This window comes from Melanostigma gelatinosum (assembly GCF_949748355.1).
Source record: "Melanostigma gelatinosum genome assembly, chromosome: 7".
NCBI classification, from domain to species: domain Eukaryota; kingdom Metazoa; phylum Chordata; class Actinopteri; order Perciformes; family Zoarcidae; genus Melanostigma; species Melanostigma gelatinosum.
The window spans coordinates 3,183,641-3,208,410 of record NC_136640.1 but is presented as its reverse complement, the minus strand read 5'-3'; the positions used below and the strand labels follow the sequence as shown (position 1 = coordinate 3,208,410).

The window sequence follows — 24,770 nt, the reverse complement described above, 5'->3', positions numbered from 1 at the left end:
CACCCTCAATTCAACACGTTTTCCCCCTAAAAACCTCCCACTTGTTTCCCGCTGATTCTTTTTCCAAATCATTTGAGGGAAACTGATCATTTGAGCTACTTTGAACTTCCCCTCTGGAAACTGCTGGTGTGTGCCGTTACTCACGTGAGAGGTGACGTTGGCTCGCATCTCTCTCAGGACGTGTTGCCGGTACACCAGCTGGACTCGGATGGGCACCAGCAGAGGCTCTGAAGGAGAGAGAGACGGGTTGGAAGCAAGTGAAATGGCAACAACAGAGATCGCAGAAGAGGATTCTTTGCTCGGAGGAATTGGTAATAACAGTGTTCTGATAAAACGCTCTCGCGGGGCCGAAACGGTTTTGAAACGGTTGTTTTTCTCATTTTCACGAGCCGTCTCGCTTCCTCTCACCTCTGTCCTTGTGTTTGACGAGGCCTTGAAGGATGAGGATGAAGTGGAGGTTGTTCTCCGTGTCGCTCAGCGTCAGCATGGCGAGGCCTCCGGTGCCCGAGTTCTGCTGCTGCGACGTCAGCGTCGAACTGAACGTCTCTGCACACGAGAACACACACACGAGAACACACACGAAAACACACACAAGAACACACACACGAGAACACACACACGAGAACACACACGAGAACACACACACGAGAACACACACACGAGAACACACACGAAAACACACACAAGAACACACATGAGAACACACACGAGAACACACACACACGAGAACACACACACGAGAACACACACACAAGAACACACATGAGAACACACACATTACCACTGAGTGTCCGCTCTCTCTCGCTGACTTCTACACACACTTTCTCAGTAAACAATTCCACCAGAAAGGGATTCAAGCGTCTGAAAGAACGCCACAGCGCTGCAACGCACCAGCGAACAGCGCCCTGTGCTTGATGATCTTGCCCTCCACCTGCTCGCCGCCGCTCGTCGCCGTGCTCATGCGGAGGCGCATCAGCTCGGACTGCAGCCGTCGCATCAGAGGCTTCGCCAGGTTCTTCCACACCCCACAGATCTACACACACACACACACACACACACAGGCGGGTCAGCTGCTTCATTGTGCGTCACATGAAGGCGGAGAAAAACAAGGCATGCAGACAAAACAACACATCTGCTGAATGCATGAAACCATGAAACCATGAAACCATGTGATTGTTCTGAGAAAACGCAGTCTGCAGAGCGTCAACATAAAGCCACGACATCTCCCTGAGAGCGGGGGGGGGGGGGGGGGCGCCTCATACCTTTCAGGGTTCAGGAGGTAATCTCCATCTTGAATGAGCGATGCTCTCTCTGTCGCCCTGCTCAGCAGTGATGTCACATGTGAAAAATGTCTCTATTACTGAAGTATTCCCCCCCCCCCTCTCTTGGTGTCAGAGTGTTTTCTCTCAGGTCCTCTGGTGCTCGACACTGATATTTATCTAAAAATAATCATTTCTGGGACCCGTTCTCTGGGGGGGGGGGGGGGCTCCTGCATCTGAGAGTGGAGTGAGGACATGTGTGTATTTAGGCAGGAAATGATCTTCAGAGTGTGTGGACATGCATGCATGGCCACTACTGCTGCACCAGCCTCTCCGAGCGCTGACTCAGGAGCCTATTGGGCCTTTCATTAAACTCAGCCTCTGACCTGATGGCAGTTTCTCCCCCCGAGCGACTGAGTGTGTGTTGATGTTTACAGCAATCAGACTCAGCTTAGAAAGAGCCGATGGAGCAGAGAGGAAGTGTCACTGTGTGTGTGTGTGTGTGTTTATTGTTTATTATTGCTGAGTGAGTTATGAGAGGAAAGAAAAGAAGTCAAAGAGTTTGAGCGGGAGTTCATCAGACCGGAGCTGAAAACAACAGCAGTGGAAGATGAGGCTCTCTTACCATGTCCGACTGGCCGTTGGGGACTCTGTACTCAAAGGCAGCGGTGCCGTCGGCCTCCAGGAACAGGATTCTAGTGGGGCGGCTCATTCTGAGGAGGCAAGGGGAAGAAACAGGACACACATGTAATGCCTTCTTCTGAGACATGACTCACTGTACGCTCTTCAGGCTCAGAGCTACAGCGGGACGACGGTCAGAACAGACAGCGTGTGACGTGTTTTGTATTTGCGGAGGAAAGGATCAGAAACAGAAAGCTACAGCTTTGTTTCGACTCTACGTGACGTCCGTCGCATTATTCTCTGAGAATACAGAGAAGATGAACTGTGAAGAATCAAAAAGACGAGTGTAACCGTCAAAAACCCCATAAACCGACCTCCACGATGACCAGGAGGAATTTTAATTGACTGTAAAGTCATATTTCATGTTCATGGACGACTTTATTACCTTTATACAAACCCAGTTAAGAAACAAGACGTGTAATAAATGTGTTATAAAGAAACACAAGTTGAATATCCTGTAAACCATTTGATTTAGCTGCAAGATATTTACTCAAATGATGACTTTTAAGACCTCCTGCTTCTAAACGTGTCCACAGTGCTTCTACCAGTGAACTATCTGTTACAGTCACTGTGAAGAGGTCTGACTGCGCGCGAGCTCACACTAATTTAGAGAAGCGTCCCAGAGGCCTCGGCTGCTCTTACCTCTGGTACGTGATGGAGAAGGCCAGGCTGGTTCTGCTCAGAGAGAAGCGAGCTCTGGCGACACCGTTGGAGCTCGGCAGCCACGATTCCGTCACTCCTGTCAGCACCGCGACGAAGTCTGCAGAGGGAGAGCGGGTAACGTACCAGCGCACAACAAACGTTGCTGTTTGCAGTGATTCCATTCAGCTGTGTGCTTCAGCGCCTTCTCCCTGAAGCGTGCACAGTTTACGTTTGTACGGGTTCTTTGTCCGCGGCCGTCAGCGCGTCGGTGGTCTCGTACTCACCGGTGCGGCTCTCCCCGGGGCCCGACTCCTCGGAGCTCAGGTAGGATCGGTCGTTGTATGATTTGTGGAGGTCGTCCTCTTTGTCTCTGCTCTTCTCCTGGAAATACTCGAAGCCGTCGAGCAGAGAGTCCGTCTGCTTCCTGTCAACGTCGCCTGCAGAGGAGGCAGCAAGAAACAGGTCATGAATACCAGAGGCATGCTGGTGCGTCGAGAGGAATTCATACCAAGAGGAATATATTCCTATAATAATAATAAATAATAAATAACAATAAATAATGAATAATAAACAATGAATAATAAATAACAAATAAGAAATAACAAATAAGTAATAATAAACAATGAATAAGAAATAATAAGAAATACTAAATAATAAATAATAATAAATGATAAATTATAAATAAATAATAAATAATTAATAATTAATGATTAATAATAAAGAATGAATAAGAAATACTAATAAATACTAAATAATAAATAATACATAATTAATAATTAATAATAAACAATGAATAATAAATCATAATAAATACTAAATAATAAATAATAATAAATGATAAATAAATAATAAATCATACATAATTAATAATTAATGATTAATAATAAATCATAAATCATAAATAATAATAACAAATTATGAATAAATTATCTTTCACATCAACAGAAGAACTTTCCTTTGAATCTTTAATGGTGTTAAAGAATCATTTAAAACTGTTAAATGTTTGCACATAACAGCGAGTAGCCCACAGCGATACACGTATCTGTTGGAACAAGCCGAGTGCAGAAGATGACAAAACGTTTGAAAAAGAGAAAAGTTTGCAACTTGTTCAGTTCTTCTGCTTTTAAGATCGTCTCTGCGTCTGGTGTGAGACGCCAGGAGACGACATAACAAAAGATTTATGGGTGACTGTGTGAAACATCGGATCATTTTTAAAATCCAGCATTTTTCAAGGAACATATTTCTAATCTGAGCATTTTCCAAGAACCCTGTTAGCGGTATTGTAAAAAAGACTTTTAGTGTTCCACGTTCAAGCTGTTTCAGCGTCTGGCAAGAAAAAAAGAAAATGAGCCCAAACATTTCAAAACACGTTGCGCTCCATCGATCTCAAGGTCTGGAGCGCAGATGAGACTGAACGCACCGGCCGAGCGTGATATTCAGACATGTCGAGGTTGAGCAACACCGGTAGAAGTTACAGAAGGAAAGCCAGCCGAGATATGAAGATCGAACAACGCCGATCCAACGCTGAGGCTCTTCATCACAGTCTTCCTCTCGGCCTCTCTCAGCCAGAGGTAACAAACCACAGCGGAGGCTCTCAGCTGAGGAGCTCCAGGAGAATTGGGGGCGATCCCGACAATGACCCACACAAACCGCTTGATGTAATGAGTAGAGCTGGCAGCTTTGCACACACACACACACACACACACACACACACACACACACACACACACAGTGACACATGCAGCTCTGAAGAAGAAAACCACACAGCGGCTCTTCGTCGCCCCACAGACTTCGGTTTCCGGAGGAGCTCGACTGGACGGTCTGCTTTCTTTCTTGGGTGTGTGATTCCCCCACAACTCTCACTCCCTCACCCCTCTGCTCCACTGGTTCACACTCCAGGGGGGGGGGGGGGGGGGGGGGGGGTTCTGGGTAGTGTCACTCTCACTTCTCCCCCACTTCACAACTCAGTATCCTCAGGTGCACCAGTCATAACACACACACACACACACACACACACACACACACACACACACACACATCATTATTTTTTCCATCACTTGCATAAAAATACTTTGGTGCCAAAGCAAAGACAAGCACACTCAACCTTTTCCTTAAAACCCTGACCACAACATACACACACACACACACACACACACACACACACAAACACACAAATACACACACAACCACACACACAGTCCTGGGCCTGTCCACACAGCTCCTTACCTTCACTTTCCATTACCAGACGCACAACGTAGAAAAAACACCCAATCTGCTGAAGACCCACCCTGTGTGTGTGTGTGTGTGTGTGTGTGTGTGTGTGTGTGTGTGTGTGTGTGTGTGTGTGTGTGTGTGTGTGTGTGTGTGTGTGTGTGTGTGTGTGTGTGAACAGGGTAAGTGTCAATGTGCGAATGAGGCTAAATAGGCGGGCGGTACTTGTTAGAGGAAATGTCCATTTGATGGCTGGATGGATAATCAATGGACCTGCTGGTTGCATCACACAGCTGTTCTGAGGACTAACTGGTTAACCCAGAAGGGGGGGGGGGGGGTCCTACCTTGAGGGCAGGTTCTGCAGCAGTGACCCGGCAGCAGGATGGGATCCTCACAGTCCGGGCTCGGGCAGTCCTGTTTGACGTTGTTACAGTTCACCTTCCCGAACACTTTACCACGACGGGTCTTCTGCTGCGAGAGGAACAGACACAACCAGATCACAACCCGAAAACACTCAGAAGCGTAGATATATATGTACAGTATATGAATATATATATATAGAGAGAGAGACTTACGGATTCGCAGTAGCACTGGACGCAGTGCATGACCCCGAAGGGCTCCCCGAGATCCGGGTGCCACGTGTCCTCCAGAGAGTAGAACCGACCTCCGAACGAGCATCCTGCAACACAAACACGTGATAAAACAAGAACAACTGCAGGATCATAACATGGCTTTTGATTGTGCTAGATGTAATGTAGGCCAAAGATGTCATGAAGTAATTGAATACATTTTGATGGCAAATGTGAAAGAAGAAGTAGCGTAGAGTGCATCCAGCTCACAATAAACTCTCCTGAATGCAGACATGTTTAAAAGAATCACTGCAGAGGATGTCGTGCTGACTCTGCGTTTACATCCACACCAACTGGTCCATGAAGAAGCTGAAAAGCTACAATTCCTCAACAAACGTGGAGCAAAGAAAGCAGGTTCCACTGGAGTCCAAACATAAAGTTATACCGGCGTTTAGTGTTATTATTACTGTACTAAAAATCATCATTGAGTGTTAGTCACGCTGTGTTACTGCAGGAATATTACAGTGGTTCGGATAACTGCCTGCTTGAGTGTAAACACACACACACGCACACACACTGCGACCGACCTGGTTCACATTATTCCTTCATTAAAGCGACTGCACACTTTAAAAGCAGTCCCGTCCGGTGAGACGGAGCCAAACGGTGAGCCCGCCTCGCGACTTCTGTCTGTGCGGAATGAATCACCTCCAGAGGAGCCGATGCTTGCAATGGAAGGTCGATCGATCAGAGCTTTCCCGCGGTGAACGTGCACGCGGCGCGGCGGTTAACGTGGAGTTCCCACCGTTTTGAACTCCTGAGTAAGTTAACTTGTTAAAAAGCGCAACGGGATTTCACATCTTCATTAGGAAATCATGCAATTTAAAGTGTTTGTTTTCAGGAACATAAATGCGCTCACCACTCACACTTCAAGTGGTGATGATAATAGTAAGCTCACTGTAATTCGGCATGATTTTGATGTGAAATAACGACACTCATTTTGAGAAAACCTGGAGTTGTTAGTTTTCGTGCTCGCTGCTGCCCCCTTCAGCTGGTGTGGGGGAAAGGAGGGCTGAAGCTGGGAATTGATGGTAAACTGATGTTTCTGTATTAGATGTTAGCCGAATTAAAGACTGGCTCCTCTTACTTCATTTACAATACATGGGCTGTTCCTCTGGCTTCCATAGAGGCCGTAGTCTGCCATGGACTGGTTACAATGACACACGTTCACAGCACTTCACAGCGCTTAACATAACACGGAACAAGAGTACGGAACCGTTGCAATGACTGTGTTTCTCTTACCTGACAAGCCTTTGGAGGGCAGCGGTTCTCTCTCCGACTGGATGGGCAGAGAGGAAGACTTGAGTCGCGACGCGGCTCCGGTGTGCTGCAGCCACGCGCAGCTCAGTGCGCACAGCAAGGAGCGGAGCGCGCGGGGAGCCAGCATCCCAAACCTCCCTCTCTGTACGATTTCGCCACACAGGCAAAAAAAAATCCCTCAAAGGTATCGAGTACTTTCTGAAGCCTCAAAAGCGAAGACTGATACACCCTGACACAGACACACAGATGCACGTTTCCTCCGGACGTCCAAGTCTTTGAGTTTCAAAGTCTCCTTTTTTTTTAATCAGTCGAGTTTCAGTCAGGCTGAGTTTTTCCGAAGACAACTGATCCGTGTGTCTTTCCTCAGTACCAGCAGCCTCCTCAGAGTCCCGTCCCTCTCTGCTTTATAGCCCGCTTCCCTGACAGCTTGAAGCGGCCACCGGGAGGAGGAGGAGGAGGAGGAGGAGGAGGAGGAGGAGGAGATGATGGGTGGGGGTGGGGGTGGGTGATGGAAAGGGGAAATCGACGCCCCTATCAATTCACCAACGCTAAAGACATGGAAATGAGTCTGGATCGTTTTATTGGCCATACAAAACTTCAATAATAGATTTGACCCCCCAGAATCTCTGCAGTCACATGGGGCTATATTTGTGTTATTAAATAAATATGACCTCCCACTCGAGTTTACTCTTTTATGTTTTAAACATGCTGAGTGGCATAGTGCATCTAAGAGGGAACTTATTCTCAAGGGACTTTCTGTTGTTTTGGTTTTCTTGTCTTATTGTATTCATTTCATCATGTAAGTGCTGTAAGATGCAAACTAAATGTTGGGTTCTCATATTATGAAACAGTTTTTTGAATTTCATTTTATTTCTGTGTCATACGAAACATTTGGCCCATCCCACATGTACCACTATATTTAAATTTAATAAAAAACAAAACAAAGAAAACCAATAAATATCTATAAATCTTCTTTTCTTCAAATAACTGACGAATACATTTTAAATAATGTTTTATTATTTAATTTTTTCATTCTTATTATTTACTTTTCATTCATTGTAATTTATTGTAATATTGTTACTATTATTATAGTGGTGGTCATTGGTACCAAATGCTCCCTTATTTATTTATTTATTTATTTATATATGTGTTTGATTGCCATATGTATGTATATATATAGATGTATGCAGATTTTCACACTCTTTGAGAATCTGCTCCGTATACGTTTTGTGTCACGCTTTCAGTCGGCCCACACTGACAGGGTATATATATGTATATATGTATATATGTATATATGTATATATGTATATATGTATACGTATATGTATATATGTATACGTATATGTATATATGTATACGTATACGTATATGTATATGTGTATGTATATGTATATGTGTCCCGTGGAGAGAAATGTGTAAATCTCCAGATCATGTACAGTCAGGAATGTGTGAGTGTCTGCCGCATGTGTCTGGCTGCACCGTCTTATTTTCTCATGTGTTTGGAGCGGAGACCTAAGTGACTTAACAGAAACAAATGAAAATAGCTGGAATACCTCGAGGCAACCCGTTTCAATTCGTCCTGCCATCTGCACACCTCTGTCCTGTCCCAAACTGTTTCCTTTGGCTCGCTCAAAAGCCTGGACGAGTCGACTTCAAATCACATTTATTATGACCCTCACACGCGGATACAGGTGCCAAAGGCCTCAAATCTTTTTCAAACAACATCAACAACAAGGGGAATTTATTAGGGACCTATTTAGATCTGGGAAATGTTCCCATCAAACAAAAACAGCCGTTGAGCAACAGTCCAGCTCCTCAGTTGGTCTCTTGGGGCCCGAATAAAACGCTCCGTGGCTGGAGTTTACATTACTGTAGCATGCTGCTCGTGGCTGATTGATTTCACAGAGTTCAGCAAAGGTCAGGCTTATACATGGCTGAGATGTTTGGAAGAAAAGGACTGATTGATTTTGGGGGAATGTTTGATAATCACTTTGTTGTTGCAGAGAACATGTTAGCGCCTTTGCAGTGAGAGAGAAAAGCATTTTTATTTAGCTGTTTGTGGCCATTAAACGTCTCCAAACCCCACTTTGAGAACCACTGAGGAACTAGAAACAGTTGTGTACCATTGTCTTTTTATTTGATTTCAGTTTCTCTGTCAACAGAGATGCTGCTAATCACACGCAAGAGGACATTAAACTCTGTGTCTCCACACTAAAAAACGTGCTAAATGTAATCCGTTTTGTGCCAAAAGTGCAGGCCAAGGTGCGAGCGCAGGGTGTTAGTTTTACGCATGTAATGTGTCCTGTGGGAGCCACTTCCATCCGGGTGTTGAGATTCACGCCGACCCCTCCCTGCCCCCCCCCCCCCCTCCCTCACCCGCAGAGCGTCAACGAGAGTCGATGATGGCCTATTTGCACTTCATCATAGGGTGATAAGCGACACTTTTCTTCTTCTGCGCTGCACACGGTGATTCATTAGGCAGACTGGTAAACTGTCTGTTGGCGCTAACAAAACCCAGTGCAGGTATCGCTGCGATAACCACGGCAGCGTTGTTCTTTGTGTATTGGAGGCGCATGTTTGGAAACGGACCCGGACGTCTCAAAACTCTGATTTCAATTCTTCAAGACAGTGTATGAGACAAGATCCTTCCAGCATGATACTGCTATTATGTAAGGTGTAGGAATTAAAACGTATTATTTATGTGATAGGAGCCTCGTGCAGTTTTACGTGTTTCTGGTGAGCAACGCCAGGAAACATTACAGCGCAATCAAATCGATGAACCTCTTTATCCGATGACTGCGCGTGTTGACTCGATTCAGACTCAAATGAAAGCGGACACAACGTTCTTTGTGCTTCATTTCGTTGGCTTTAAAAGAAATACAATATCGCTCCGCGTTGCAGGTTTCTGGATGTGAAACACTGCTGGCGTGGAAAGACACATTGAGATTTACAACCATATTGGCACAATGGTGCAGCTGTGGATGGACGCGCACACACAGAAGGGTACTTCACTCTCCATCACAGCGCTGTGTATTTGCTCTTGTTTGTTAGACGCGTCCCGGCTTGCAGGTCATAAATGCGGGTTGTTTAACGGTATCACCCCCCCCCCCCCCCCCCCCCACCTCCTCCTTAATCTGTCTGCCTTGACTACACAGCGCGCACACACTCATGGGGACCGCATCCTGTCTGCTGGTTGGACTGGGAGGTGTGAATATTCAACTAGTGAGCTATGATGGCCTGGCAGATGTGCCTGTCTCCCTCACACACACACACACACGCACACACACACACACACACACACACACACACACACACACACACACACACACACACACACACACACACACACACACACACACACACACACACACACACCACCTGTTCCTCATCACATGGAAGCTTACTGCACTAACAAGCATGACATGTTTCGCTCTTTGCTTTTACAATGAGACTTAAATAAGCGTGTGATTTGTTGAAAAAAAAGAAAAAGAATAAAAACATCACGCATCTTTAAATCCTGGCTCCCATATGGCTCCCTAGAATACATTTGTGTTCATGTGACCTCCCGTTCCTCTCCGATTAATTCGCTGGAATTGCATCTCAAAGACCCGATTATCTCTGACTCATGTTTAGATAAGCTCGTGTCCGGTTGCATTCCTAATTGATGTGCGCATTTTTTCTGTCAGACATCTCAGGAGGGAACTCATTCTGCTCTTTCAGATCAAGAGAGCTAAAGTGCACCCAGTGAGGATGTCCGCTCAGTGGCACAGCAACAAAAGCAGCAGCGCGCGGCGCTTCTGCCGCACTGTTATGCTGATGCTGGTAATGATGGTAATAACAGGTCCAGTTGTAAAGCTAATGTTGTGCAGCAACGGGGGAAGAAGGGGGTCGAGTGGGCCTCTCCTCCACCCAGTGCATGCAAATGAGAGAAGTCTTGCAGAGTCGACGTGTATTCATACAAACGGAATCAATTTGCAGACGCTTGTCGGAAAACGGACCTGGTTTTTCTCTCTTCTCACTATTTTTTTGAGTGTGGCAATAATTACTGCAGGCAATCAGCGGGCAGAAGTTATTTCCCGAACGCGCTGGCTCTGGTTGCTGTGGGGTGTTTGGTTTGTTTTGACACCTCGAGGAGAGGGGCTGATTACAGGGTGAAGTCTCCCGTCATTCAACCGCCAATAAATAGCGAAATTTACGGAGAAAATGTGCACCGAGGAGATGCTGGGACTTCAGTCTGATGTCGTTTTGAGCACGGTTTGCTTCCCGATGAGGCCTTTTATGCTGTGGGAGTCATATCTGTTTGGTTTGGAAAGTGAAGAAGTATTCAGTGTGAAATATACAGTAATAAAAACAGTACACAATTAATATAATGGCCCCATATGAGTGTTAAGATCGCCAGATACAGTGCAATATCAGAATCCTTTATTAATGTATTTAAAGTATCGAAAGAAGTTATTAAGCAGAATCTGTGTTATTTTATGGTGCCTTATATTATTGTATTGTCATTACAGATGCATTCAAGTGTCAGCTGTGTTTTACTGTCATTGTTGGCCAATGGGGGTCATTTTAACTGGACAATGCATTGTATTATACTTTTCTTACGTTTTGTAATATTTAGCAATTTAGCAAATTTAGCAAAGAGTATAAATAACAATATTCCTCTCTGAAATGTAAAGGCGAAGTATTGAGTGACAAAAATGTCAGTCAAGAGAAGTACAAGTGCCTCAAAACTGGATATAAGTACAGTACTTGAGTAGTTTCATTACACCATTGGTATGCACTAAAACACAATATTTCCCTTTGTAATGTAATGGAGTAGTATAAAGGCAAGGACACACTTTGATCACCAACACAGCAATTCAAAGTGCTTCAACACATCCAAAGGCAGTAAGACGAGACATAAAAGAAACAATAGACACGTAAAAGAGTCAAATAAAATAAATAAGACTTTAAACATAACAATACAAACATACAGTTCAGTGCAAGATGTGAATAATATATTGAGGAAGCATAAAATGGAAATACTCAAGACCTCAATGTACTTTGAGTAAATGTACTGAGTTACAATCTACCACTGCCAAACAGTTAATGTTCAGAAAGAGAGTTCATACAGAGTAGATGCTGCCAAACACTCACACATGGCACAACGTGTTTCAAGTCTTATCCATCCTTCCTGGAAAACTCCCCCTCTCTCTCTCTCTCTCTCTCTCTCTCTCTCTCTCTCTCTCCCTCTCTCTCTCTTTCTCCTCTCGGCTCTTTGAAATCTGCATCACGTCCCTCTCATTTCTGTTTACAAGAGTCAAATTGCTTCCACACACTTTATTTCTAAAAGCAGATAGATCTGCAGAGAGAGCCGCGCCAAAAGAGCGGTCACGGCACATGCAATTTCTTTTTTTTTTACTCCCCCGGTAAATACCCCGACCGTTAAACATCAACACACAGTCATGCTGATGAGTGGTCTGAGAGGCGACAGTCTGACAAGCTTCTCTTTTGACTCACCGGTTATTACCGAGTCTGACCCCGCTGCTGAACTGATTTCGTGCTTGCATGAAATGAATGATGCTCAATGGAAAATTGGCGCAACTCCACTGCTACTAGTCCTCACAAACGCCCCCGTGGACCCGATACTGACTGATGCTTGGTATAATTGCGAGAAAAAAAATGTTCGTCTTAAAATGCGATTTTCAGTCTGACTAAATACTTGGAATTGTTCAATGGTGACGCCGTTAAGTACACAGGCTCAATGTGAACATCGACGATGCCAAACTGAATCTGGCTCACGTGAAAAACCAGAGATGTGTGAAGCCAGGGATGGATTACTGAACGGCCCGACCGGGGACAGGCCCAGGGGCCCAAAGAGACGGGGAAAACTGGGCCTTCACCTACAAAATGTCACTCAACGAGACACCTACCATCCAGGAAGTGACTCAAAACAACCAAGAAAAAAGAGGAAATGGCTACAAAGAGATACAAAGAGATTCAAAACAGCTGCCAAGAGACAGAAAATGACAACAAAGAGATACAAAGAGATACAAAGCAACTACAAAGAGAAACAAAATGACTACATAGACAAACAAAGCAACTACGAAGAGACTCAAAATGACTACAAAGAGATGCAAAACAGCTGCAAAGAGACACAAAGAGACTACAAAGAGACACAAAGCAACTACGAAAAGACACAAATTGACTACAAAGAGACACAGCAACTTCGAAGAGACACAAAATGACTACAAAGTGACAAAGCAACTTCGAAGAGACACAAAATGACTACAAAGTGACAAAGCAACTACGAAGAGACACAAAATGACTACAAAGTGACAAAGCAACTTCGAAGAGACACAAAATGACTACAAAGTGACAAAGCAACTACGAAGAGACACAAAATGACTACAAAGTGACAAAGCAACTACGAAGAGACACAAAATGACTACAAAGTGACAAAGCAACTTCAAAGAGACACAAAATGACTACAAAGAGACAGCAACTACCAAGAGACACAAAACGACTACAAAGACAAGACTAAACTACCACAAATAGACAAAAAATGACGAGGAGATATAAATTGGCAAGAAAAGTGACAAAATACATGGAGAGATGCTTAACGACTACAAAGAGACACAAGACAACGATGGTAAAAATGGATGAAAGTCTGTGTGTCTTACTCCTGTAGATGGTGGGGCCTTTCTACATGTCTGTGCCAGGAGTCGACACCACTGAGGTCTAAAAAAGACGCATTTTATTCAACATCTGACCAATAAAAGGACTTGCCTGAAAGTGCCTCTTTCATTGTTTTACGTGCCAACACTACCAACGTGCCTCTGTTGCTATACAGTGATGTGCAATCACCACTTCTGACGGAAGTTAGAAGCTCAGCAAACACAAATTCAAAGACGTCGTGTCCTGGGCCAGTTGATCTATTCAGAGCTTCTGGATGAAAGCTGTCGGGAATGCCTCTCTCTCAGCTCGCTCGTCACCTGCTGTCTTTAATTCATGCATGCTGTTTTCTCTTTCTCCCTCTCTGTTCTCCTGCTCTCTGTCGCACCCTTTTGAAGTCTTTCGGGAGTCCTGTGGTTTTCAAAAGGGTCAGAGAAGGGCAGCCCTGCACGGTCCTATCGAAGGCCGGCCGCGGGACAAACCGACGGTACCACCTGTCCTCGCCGCGCTGTGTCAACACCGCTGGTGTCACTGTACTCACACCTCCTTCATCTCACCCCCCGCCGCTCGTACACTGTTCCCTCCCGCACACACACACACTGAGCAAACGACACACACTCCTTATCTTGCTTGTGCACACATACACACATGCAGGAACGTGCGCACCACTACTGTAGGACCCCCCTGCTGTCTGACAACCGTCACACAGAGATGAATCAAGGAGTCCCGCTGCTCAAAAGCCTTTTCCTCACACTTCACATTACAGAGGACTCTTTCGTGGCCCGATCCCCAAACCAGTGGGGGTTGTTTGGTTGAGAGAGAGAGAGAGAGAGAGAGAGAGAGAGAGAGAGAGGGAGAGAGAGGGCTGCGTCCTGGGGAGAGAGTCGATTGCAGGTCCGGGGGTCACGCAGAGACTGGTGAAGAGGCCGCCAAAAGTCCTTCAAGATGAAAAATTTGCCTTTCAAATGACAGCCAAAGATCAAAACCCCTTTGGAGGAGCAGTGTGTTTCTGGTGCTCCCTTTGGAGAGTTTCTCATTCAGCTGCGGCTTCCTGGCCTGCTTGGCCAGAGGGAAACATCCCAAGAGTGCCCGGATCGGGAAGGGAAGCCAAGGTAGAGCAGGACGATCCGAAACTGGACACCAGGCCCGAGTCTGAGTCCGACACAGCCAGCTCCTCGAACTTCTGTATCACTTTCCTCACCGACTGGAAGGGAATCTCCCTGCGCCACCGGCCCCCGCCGGCAAAGCCAGGTCCCCTGTAGGCCGAGTCCTTACTGAGGAACACGTGAGGAGGAGGTGGGAGGCCGCAGCGCAGCCTCAGTCGACCCTGGCCCAGGCCCAGAGCCGGGAGCACTCCGACCGGGTTAAAGCGGGTAGGCAAGGTGGCGAGGTGCTCCCGGGTCAGAGCGTTGTGGAAGCTCAGGGCCCCCCCTCCGATGTTCAGGAAGACCCCGAGGGTTTTGACCTGAGGCGGGACAGAGCACAGCCGCTCACGGCTCCCATCATACACGGCACAAAAAGACGGGCCTTGTCTTTCAAGCCACCAGCCGCCAGAACCATCCGGTGAGCTGACACCTGAGAGACAGAAACATTAAGTTTCATATTCCCTCTGCATTTATTTATGTGTTGTATTGTAAAGTATTGTGTTGTATTATGCTGTACGGTGTTGTACTGGAGTGTTTTTTTCTGTTGAACTGTACTGATAATATTAGGTCAACATTGTAATAACCCAGACGAACAGACGGACGTTAGCTCTCTGGCTCTGGCACATTTCCATCGAGGTGGAAACTGAAACATTGATTGATGTGCACTGTCCCCGGTAAATAAATACACGTATTGATCAGCAGCCTTTACCAAGAATTTAAACCCATAATCTCTCAAAAATGGCTCTCAGCCATGCTAGTGACTCCAATGGATATTGGAGGGTTTTGATGGGAGCAAAATAAGGCGGGAAATTAGGAAGCGTCTGATGCAGCTGAGGACTAGGATTACAAAGTTGCACGACAGGAGAATTCACATACATTTCACGAGCAGAATAGGAGCATGAATATTACAATCTTAATCCTCCAGAGACCCCCAAAACAGTGACTGTGATTTATTATGACTTTGCTAGAATAAAACTTTGAGTTTGACAACACTGACAATAACAAATAGCAAACATTTAGGTTTTTGCTATTTGTTATTGTCAGTACCAAGTTCAAAAAAGTGTACAAGCATTATTCCTTTAGTTGGTCGCTCATAAGTAGCTTGTCTTTTAAGACCCAAGATACATATGGCAAAGGGTTAAGATATCATGGACACGCAATATATCAATACTTTTCAAAAATAATTTGAAATATGATATTTTCTGTGGTTACTGTTTCTTTTTAAAAGCTAATGTGGCAATTCTTCATATTCCAAACAAATGAAAACGTGTTACACGCCATGCTAGATATGAAGTTAAACACAAGCTCACTTTTCCAATGTTGCTCAACCAATGAACAATGTTCAAAACCACTTGGTGGCACTATGAGTGTGTGTGTGTGTGTGTGTGTGTGTGTGTGTGTGTGTGTGTGGTTGTGTGTGTGTATACATGTGAGTGTGGGTTGAAACGAGCACAGTCTTGCTGACTAACAGTGAGGGTTTCTGGAAGCAATAAGCACACTGGCAGCCAACCAACCCAAACAAAAAGAGAGAGCTCTGACCGATCCTGTAGACGGAGCTGTTGCAGACGTCCACCTCCCAGTAATACTGTCCCCGTGCAATGACAACATCAGCGCAGGCCTGGGGGAGGGCCGGCGTAGCCCAGGGGTCAGAGGCGGCTGATCGCCTGGCCTTGTCGTCCGGATGAGGGCTCTCTCCTTGGTGGGTGACGGTGAGGGAGGAGTTGGAAAGACGGAGGGATGGAGGGATAGTTGAAGGGTCCAGAGCGAAACATAGTCCTAAAATAAAATAAAATAGAGAATAGGTTTGCTTTTCACTATATTAATCTATACTCATACAAATGTCATACACATTAAAGTACACGAGGTGTATTTCATTTGGGGATTAAAAGTCATTCCTGACCGAAAACAGACTGCGCCATCTCCTCCTCTCGCAGGTCTACGTCGCCATCCACTGGTGCTGCTGAGGAACTGGCAGCATTGGAGCCTGGGTCAAACAAGGACAGTGTACACAATTAGGTTGTCATGTCAGATCATGTAGATACAGGTTGATTGTAAGAAACTGGTTGGGGCCGATGAACACATCGCTACACTCACCATGTAAACAGCTCTGTGCCGTCACGTCACCTGAATCCCGGCAGGATGACTTCCCCTGAAATACAGTGAAGTTTGGAATTCAAAATAGAAGACATAGGAAGTGAATCCGAACCAGGGACACATGTTGCATAGAATGAAAATGTATTTCATGAAACTAGCACAATAACACTCACTTAGAGTGCAGTATAAGTAGCATCAAACACAAGTAAATGATAAGAATTTGTCAGGAAAACTATCTTTTATCCAACAAGAGATAAGGTTAGATCCCACTTGTGATGATGATCCTGGGTTTAAAAAAATAATCAGACTTTTTGGGGAATCTGTCTGTCTGTCTGTGAAGTAAGCAGCTACACAGCCGGGAGGCCTTTAGCTTAGCTTAGCACAAAGACTGGAAACGGGGGGGAACAGCTAGCTTGGCTCTGTCCACCATGTAACCAATCCACCAGCACGTCTAGAGCTAATTAATTAACGAATTAATGTGTTGTATCAACATATTTCCAGACTTTGTGCTATGCTAAGTTAAGCTAATGAAACTGGCCGTTGCCCGTAGCTTTACATCAGATGGACGAAGATGAGAGTGGAACTGTATCAATATAATCATCTCACGTTTAGGAAAGCAAATACGACCTATTGTTTTACGGTTAAAACTTACATGCAAATTAATAGTTTGCCAACCAATTTCCAGTATTTTTAGACTTTAGAATATTTCAATTTGACAGTTTAAGGTCAATAAAGTAACTAAGAAAAGAAATAATCAAGTTAGATATTCCTTCCTCACAAAAGTCAATGAATATAATCTGAAAAAGCAACTCCAATAAGTAAAAACATTTCCTATAACACACTATAATATAGTTGTGGAGATTTATAAGTGTCATACAGAATTTGTCAATAAGCATAACTTCTACTTTGAAGGCATATCTCTTATTATTACAACTCTATCTTACTATATTGTCAATTTTATCCCTTAAAACAGCAACCTCCACAAGCTGTTATTGACAATTGTGAGTATTACGAAAAAACATGTTTGTTGTTGATGTAGATAGTGATCATTCTGGGGCCTAAAGGGACGGGCTGTCAGTGTTGCCGACTTGGCAACTTTCTCGCTCGATTTAGCAACATTTGGATGTAGCGCTGCTACGTTCATTGGAAAAAACTGGAAACACCGGGCTGGGTTTTTCAGTGCAACCTGTAATTGTTATTTATTTATTTTTGTTACATATTTGCACTCTGGTTCTATTGTGTTGTATAGTTTGCGTGGCACTAGTAGCAAGTACATTTTACTTTTTCATATACTGAAGAATAGCACAGCCCACATGGGCCAGGATACAGTTTAGCATACTGAAACTTGAATTACATATATTTTATTTTCCTGAAATGTCCATCCCTTGTATTTCTTGCATATATTGATTCTAATTAATACTATTTTCTTTTTTTGCACAAAAGCTTCTTTGCAAGGTGTCAACAATACGGCACCCTGCACGTCACTTCACACATTGTACCAGCATGTAACGGATGAAACATTTAAATCTTGCATCTTTACAGACATGCTCTTCTTGCTTTGGGTCTGTTTACCTGCACATGTTGAGGGTGATCTTCAGATGCTCCCTCCTTCCTGTCTGTGTCCCCGCTGAAGGTGGCATGCTTTGGGAGACAGGAAGTGGCAGAAGACCAGGTCCAGCATGGCAGCTCCACAGGATGTCGACAGCGTGGGCACGGCACAGAGCAGACCGGCGGGTCAACGCCGCGGCGACGAGACTGACCTGATCTCGTTCCCTCTGCAGCTGCTATACAGTGAGCACACATGGTGTGAGAGCACGGCAGGAACAGGACGGTGTCGTACTCCTGGTTGCAGGCAGGACAGAGAGAGAGCTGCTGCAAACAGTCTTCTTCCTCATCAGTCTTCACTGCTTCCACACCAAGAAGCTTCTGCTCCCCGGGTCCTCCCCGGGGATAAAACGGCCTCACCGACATTACTGACAATTAAATACATTCTTTAAATACCAATGCTTGTTTGACAAAGTCAGCAAATGAATGCTCTTTGTTCACATGTTGCCTTAGACATCCAGCTTTGCGTCACAATTGGGACAAAGCCCAAAATAAAATCCACATCTCTGTTTATTTGCAATATGCAGATGATACCTGACTGTGTATATCCAGCTATCATCCACAGGCCTCAGTCAGTATCGAAGCAGCATCCATTCACCCAGAAAAGAAACACAAGGGCGACATCTTATTGTCCAGATGTCCTTTTTGCTAGAAAATCTCAAAGATGTTGTCGTGACTACAGATGTCCCACTGTGGCAACACAAACAAAAAGTTCACTTTTCATCTAACAGCCTGCAGAACGCTGTTGAACAGATATGAAGAAATCCTCCAGTTGTGCAATCCTCTCTGTCTCTCGGCTGACTATCGTGGGGGTAAATAGGTGGAATGGCCTGAGAGCAGATAAAAGACAGAGTGGTAGAGTGAGAGAAAGAGAGAGAGAGAGAGAGAGAGGGAGAGAGAGAGACAGAGAGAGAGAGGAGCCCAGCCTTTTAAAATGTACTCATTGCTTGGTGTTGCCATGGTAGTGGCTCTTCCCGTAGAGACGCACAAAGGCAAGATAATGCGCCGCACTGAACCCTTGTGCACATACACATCTGAGTGTTAACAAAGAGCTCATTACTACCATGAGCCACAGACAAAACCTCTGTGACACACATTTTCTCCCCCTGGTCGGCTCTCCCGTTCGGCTGTGCCTCCCTCATGGAGGAGCATCAGTGGTCCACCCTCAGGATTACATGATGTGAATAGGAAATATATATATATATATATAATATATATATTCGTCACAGCTCTTTAAATCACGGCTGGTGAGAAGCAGACGGCTCAATGTCCCCTTTCCACTCGTATGCAATGTAGGGGATCTGAGGTCAGCGTAGGGAGGGCTTGCAAATACTGTGGAGGGTAACCAAACGTAGCACTTCATTGGTGGTTCATGAGTGGTTCTTCACGATTTCCCTCCTAACTGGATTAACCCGGTTCGTATGCTCCTCGATTGGTACAGGTTCAGTCAGGAGAAAGCCATGAGTTATGCCAGAAGCTTGAGAAGGAATGACATTAAACAAGACACGGGAAGTCTTGTTCCTCATCATATCCTCATACAGCGGTTCGTATGATATCCTACGAAAAGTTACTCCTCATTTTTCGTATTTTTTCTTTGAAAGTCCAGCACCACGTTTAGGCAACAAAACTACTTAGTTAGGTTGAGGCAACAAACTACTTAGTTAGGTTGAGACAACAAAACTACTTAGGTTGAGGCAATAAAACTACTTAGTTAGGTTGAGGCAATAAAACTACTTCGTTAGGTTGAGACAACAAAACTACTTAGGTTGAGGCAATAAAACTACTTAGTTAGGTTGAGGCAATAAAACTACTTCGTTAGGTTGAGACAACAAAACTACTTAGGTTTAGGCAATAAAACTTCTTAGTTAGGTTGAGGCAATAAAACTACTTCGTTAGGTTGAGACAACAAAACTACTTAGGTTGAGGCAATAAAACTACTTAGTTAGGTTGAGGCAATAAAACTACTTCGTTAGGTTGAGACAACAAAACTACTTAGGTTGAGGCAATAAAACTACTTAGTTAGGTTGAGGCAATAAAACTACTTCGTTAGGTTGAGACAACAAAACTACTTAGATTTAGGCAATAAAACTTCTTAGTTAGGTTTCGGTAACAAACTACTTAGTTAGGTTTCGGTAACAAACTACTTAGTTAGGTTTAGACAACAAAACTACTTAGTTAGGTTTAGGCAATAAAACTACTTAGTTAAGTTTAGGCAACAAAACTACTTAGTTAGGTTTAGGCAACAAAACTACTTCGTTAGGTTTAGGCAATAAAACGACTTAGTTAGGGTTAGGCAATAAAAGAACTTTACATTCTTTTGCAACAACATTCTCTTGAGGACCCTTTTGGTAGAATTTTTACATGTTAGCAGCATCTTCCAAATTGTTCTGATGGCACATTTAGCAGTGTTGTTGTTTGTTCAGTGAGCATGGGGTAGAGGTGGAAAATGCCGTGCTTTGCTGTGCTTTGCTGTCTGCCATATGATCTTTTTTGATACTACCACTGGTTGGCGCCAAAGTCAGAAATGTTCAAATGATACCAAAGACAAGAAGTGGACGCAGTCACCGTGACGTCACCCATTGGTTTGAGGAGTATAGTTTTGAAGCCTTGAATTCAACATTTTGGCCGTCGCCAGCTTGGTTTTTTGGAAGTGAAATGAGAGGGCGGGGCACAACTGATCGCTGAATAAGACTTTTTTAGGCCACCAAAATGCTACAATTAACTTTCATGAACTGAAAACACTGTGAAAAGGTTAGAGTTATAAGAAGGAAACACGGATAACTCCCAGACTGGATGATGCCATGGAAACGACCTGTCAATCACCGTGTAGCCCCGCCCTAAAGCATCCCCTGCTTTATGGTCTGTTTGACTCTAAATGGACCATAATGTACTAAATGAACATCATGCTGTATTGAAGAAGACTTGAAACTAGAGATTGAGACATAAACTCATGTTTACAATGTTTACTGAGGTAATAAATCAAGAGAGAAGTAGAGTCATTTTCTCATAGACTTCAATACAACCAGAGGAGTCGCCCCCTGGTGGACACTAGAGAGAATGCAGCTTTAAGACACTTCAGCATTGACTTCACTTTTCAGACTCTGAGGTTGATACCTAAATGCTACACATGTTGGTCAAATAGCATTCGTGCTCATGGCTGTAGCATTCATGGTTGCATTTTTACATCTTTTAGATTTCCAGCCACAAGCCTTTGTTAGCAAAACACGTTCTGATAAGCCCACTGTGACCTGCCCTGGAGAGGAGATACTGTATATTGCAATAGTAGCAGTAGTAGTAGTATATATTATACAGCCCATTTGTAGTCTAGCATGACATGAACCAATGTTCAACATGTTCAACATCACCATGTTGTAACTGGGTTAGTCCTGTCTGGGTCTACGTGGGGCCTCTCTTGTCTTATTTGCGTTGAGCGTCCAGAGTCAAACATTAACTCTGTGCTAAATCAAATACAAAACCTGCCTGCTCTAAAAAGCTTGCACTGCGCATCATGGTTTGACTCATGACACACAAGTTTATAAAACCACTGCCACAGCGACTCAGAGAGAAAGCAGCTGAACGGGGTTCTGGACTATGCTTGAGTTTTAAACGCGGAAAATGGAATTTCTCATGGATACAGAATGATTTTTGAGTATCTGGGCACATATTTGAGCTCATTTTCTGTGAAGCTGAATGGAAGAAGGATGCAGGTTGACAGACCACAGCTGCGGGACACCATGCACCCAGGATCGGGTTATGGCTTATAGCAGTAAGTCGACTGCTTGGACTCATTCCCTGTATTGCAGCTGTTATTTATAAAGAGGGGTCACTGGGGATTTATACAACACTTCCAGTGGTGTAAATGTATCGCTTGGATGTCAAATAAGATGGTAAATGCTGGAGAGATCATGTTTGGAATGTGGCTGTGATATAATAATAATCAATCCATTATGATATTCTGCGCTCTTTATTAAGAGCTCACGGGAACTCCATGAAAGGACAACAGAGTGCAGTGAACCCTGCAACACTTCATTAATTCAGTGCCAACTTTTGCACTTTCACAAAACCTGTTTGTGTCAGATTATGTGGACATGACATTTGGAGAGACGTGTCAGGGCAAACATGTGGGACATACAGCACATGTAGTTCAAACTACTGAGCAGGAGTTGAAACGAGGACAAAAAAAGGGGGGCGGGTGGATATGAATAAACCAAGACAGGCAGGTAAAACCTAGTTGCGTCTAGATGGCAGCTTGTCAGTCATCTCCGCCGTGTGCTCCCCTAGGACTCCTGCTGCTGCTGATTGGAGTGATGTATCTTGTCCAGGCCACACCCACTGACTTTTGGTGCAACCGTCAAGCCAGAAAAACTATGGAGAAAAAGATTCAGGGGCTGAGGACAGACATGGTGAGGAAACATTGATTTAAGTAAAGTAGAATTTATAAAACGCAAAAACAAATAGACGTGCATCTGTGTAAAAAACAGTCCAACAAGAGCTTCTCTAATCAAAAGAAGCTTTTTATGTGAAAGAAAGTTGAGTTTCTTTGTTGATTTATGTGTGTGACAAAACTTTGTTCATGTACTCAGGTTGCCTGCGTGGGTGCAGACACTCTGCCCTCTCCTGTGCAGCTGCCATGTGTTTGGGTGCACGCAGCAGAATGGGCAAATCAAACTGTACGTTTGTGACATGCGCCGAAGCACATACACACACATTCCATTTGTCTGTCATTCATAACTTTGTCAGTTGCAAAAAGCGGCAGCTGCTGTGATGTTTTTTTCTTCTTTTACTTCATCGAATACTCGTCAGGGAATACAGACAACTGTGCAAAAGTGATTTTAAAGTGCAGTAATATAGTACGTTGGCTGGCATTTTACATGTATAATTATGTGGAATAGAAACAAAACAAATCACCTCTCATCTTCAAAAGATCTACCTGCTGCTGAGAATCTAGCACATTTAAAATATCATCATGAAAAAAAAAGATTATAAATCATGTGTGTTTACGTCAGAAGAGACCGTTTTAAAATCTCGGTACTGCCAAAAGCATTGCTTTAGGTCATTGATCAAGATTAATTGAGCAAAAACATGACAAGAAAAATGTTGGCAACATTCACAAAGACTTCTGGGGAAATTCAAACAACGTCTGCCTTATTTGCTTGCCAACTAACATGCTCAGAATGGCAGGTACACAAGTCATCTTGAGCAGGTTAGCATGCTGATGTTAGAATTTAGGAAAAGGTCAGCCCAGGCAGCAACCTCCGGTTGTGAGGAGGGAAGCCTCTTAAAGCTGCATTCTCTCTAGTGTCCACCAGGGGGCGACTCCTCTGAGAAAATGACTCTACTTCTCTCTTGATTTATTACCTCAGTAAACATTGTAAACATGAGTTCATGGTCTCAATCTCTAGTTTCAAGTCTTCTTCAACACAGTACGATGTTCATTTTTAAGAAAAAAAGGGATACTCCAAAAAACCTGATCATAAACGAGTTATTCGTGTCGTGAACTCACGTGATTGTGTGGTAGACGTTCGAGTGAGTTTTATTTGCAGCAGATGAAAGACGGGTACCGAGTATCACAGTTTGAAAGTCCAGTTACTTTAATTTCACCGGAACATTGTGACAGTTTCGGGTGTGTGCTTCTCCAGCTCCAGCAGAAGTGTGCAGAGGTGGTCGAGGCCCTCCGGGTGTTTCGAGACGGCGTGCAGGGGACGAAGAATCACTCCACATCGGAGTGTCAGACCTCACTGTTGGAGAAACTGGAGCATCACATCGCAAACTACGTGGCCATCGTCAGCAGGCTTCAGACACAGGTGATACGCGTTAACGTGAACACGCATTGTTGTTGTATCGTGTGCACTTTTAAACATATACATCGACATCCACTGAAAAACTAGGTACGACTAAAACTATATGTATGCATATGATGAGAGGGAGAGAGTGAAACGATAATTAGAGAATGAATACAAAGATTTTGGATGAAACAATTGGACATTTTTTACATTGGTTGCAAAAAAGCCAAGATGGCGACAGCCGTAATCCAAGATGGCGACGGCCAAAAAGCCGAACACGAGGCTTCAAAAAGAACACAAAGCAACGGGTGATGTTACAACGACTACGCCCACTTCTTATATACAATCTATGATCTGGAACCACGTAAACTAAATACTGAGCATATGTTTATTATGATTTCAGCCAAGTAAACACGTGAAATGCCAGTATTTTGTCCTCCTTGATTTTTAGAAAGTGGGTCCAGCACTCCACCACGGATCCCGTCGTTTGAAGCGCGACCTCTTTTACCAAATAGAACATTTTCCAGCTACCACGTGCTCGATTCCTCAATGTCTGCTTTAGTTATGAAGAGCACATGTTTGTCTTGTGTATATTAAATCAATTCCACTTCTGGGCCCTTACAGAACGGCACGGTGACGCCGTCTCGCTCTGCAGTGCGGAACTGTTCCAGCGTGAACTCTACCAGTAAAGTGCTACAACAGTACAGATACCTGCTCAAGGGAAAACTGGAACGCCTTGCTGTTGACCTCCGAGACGACGTCCCCAAAGTGGAACAAAGGACAACCACGACTAAAGGACGTTGCAGCTAA

The 24,770-nt window shown here is 44.3% G+C and overlaps 3 protein-coding genes across 3 annotated transcripts in view; 1 reads left to right on the top strand and 2 right to left on the bottom strand.

Annotated features, from left to right (window-relative positions):
* Positions 1-7,029, bottom strand: part of chrd (chordin) — a 16,368-nt gene extending 9,339 nt beyond the window's left edge. The window contains exons 1-9 of the mRNA XM_079272107.1: positions 6,662-7,029; positions 5,369-5,472; positions 5,138-5,264; positions 2,867-3,019; positions 2,583-2,700; positions 1,885-1,972; positions 892-1,033; positions 409-546; positions 145-227 (exon numbers count right to left, since the gene is read on the bottom strand). Of these exons, the coding sequence (XP_079128233.1) occupies positions 145-227; positions 409-546; positions 892-1,033; positions 1,885-1,972; positions 2,583-2,700; positions 2,867-3,019; positions 5,138-5,264; positions 5,369-5,472; positions 6,662-6,806 (1,098 nt within the window). The 5' untranslated portion in view covers positions 6,807-7,029. The remainder of the gene's footprint in view (positions 1-144; positions 228-408; positions 547-891; positions 1,034-1,884; positions 1,973-2,582; positions 2,701-2,866; positions 3,020-5,137; positions 5,265-5,368; positions 5,473-6,661) is intronic.
* Positions 7,030-14,366: 7,337 nt separating this feature from the next.
* LOC306779574 (uncharacterized protein) lies at positions 14,367-18,543 on the bottom strand (the record flags this gene model as incomplete). The annotated part of the gene is made up of 5 exons (XM_079271540.1): positions 14,367-14,908; positions 16,018-16,254; positions 16,379-16,462; positions 16,573-16,627; positions 18,145-18,543. The coding sequence occupies 5 exons, from the start codon at positions 18,541-18,543 to the stop codon at positions 14,367-14,369; spliced, it is 1,317 nt and encodes a 438-aa protein (XP_079127666.1).
* Positions 18,544-22,418: 3,875 nt separating this feature from the next.
* thpo (thrombopoietin) lies at positions 22,419-24,770 on the top strand (the record flags this gene model as incomplete). The annotated part of the gene is made up of 4 exons (XM_079271539.1): positions 22,419-22,580; positions 22,761-22,847; positions 23,817-23,981; positions 24,585-24,770. 4 exons carry the CDS (start codon positions 22,419-22,421, stop codon positions 24,768-24,770), a joined length of 600 nt encoding a protein of 199 aa, XP_079127665.1.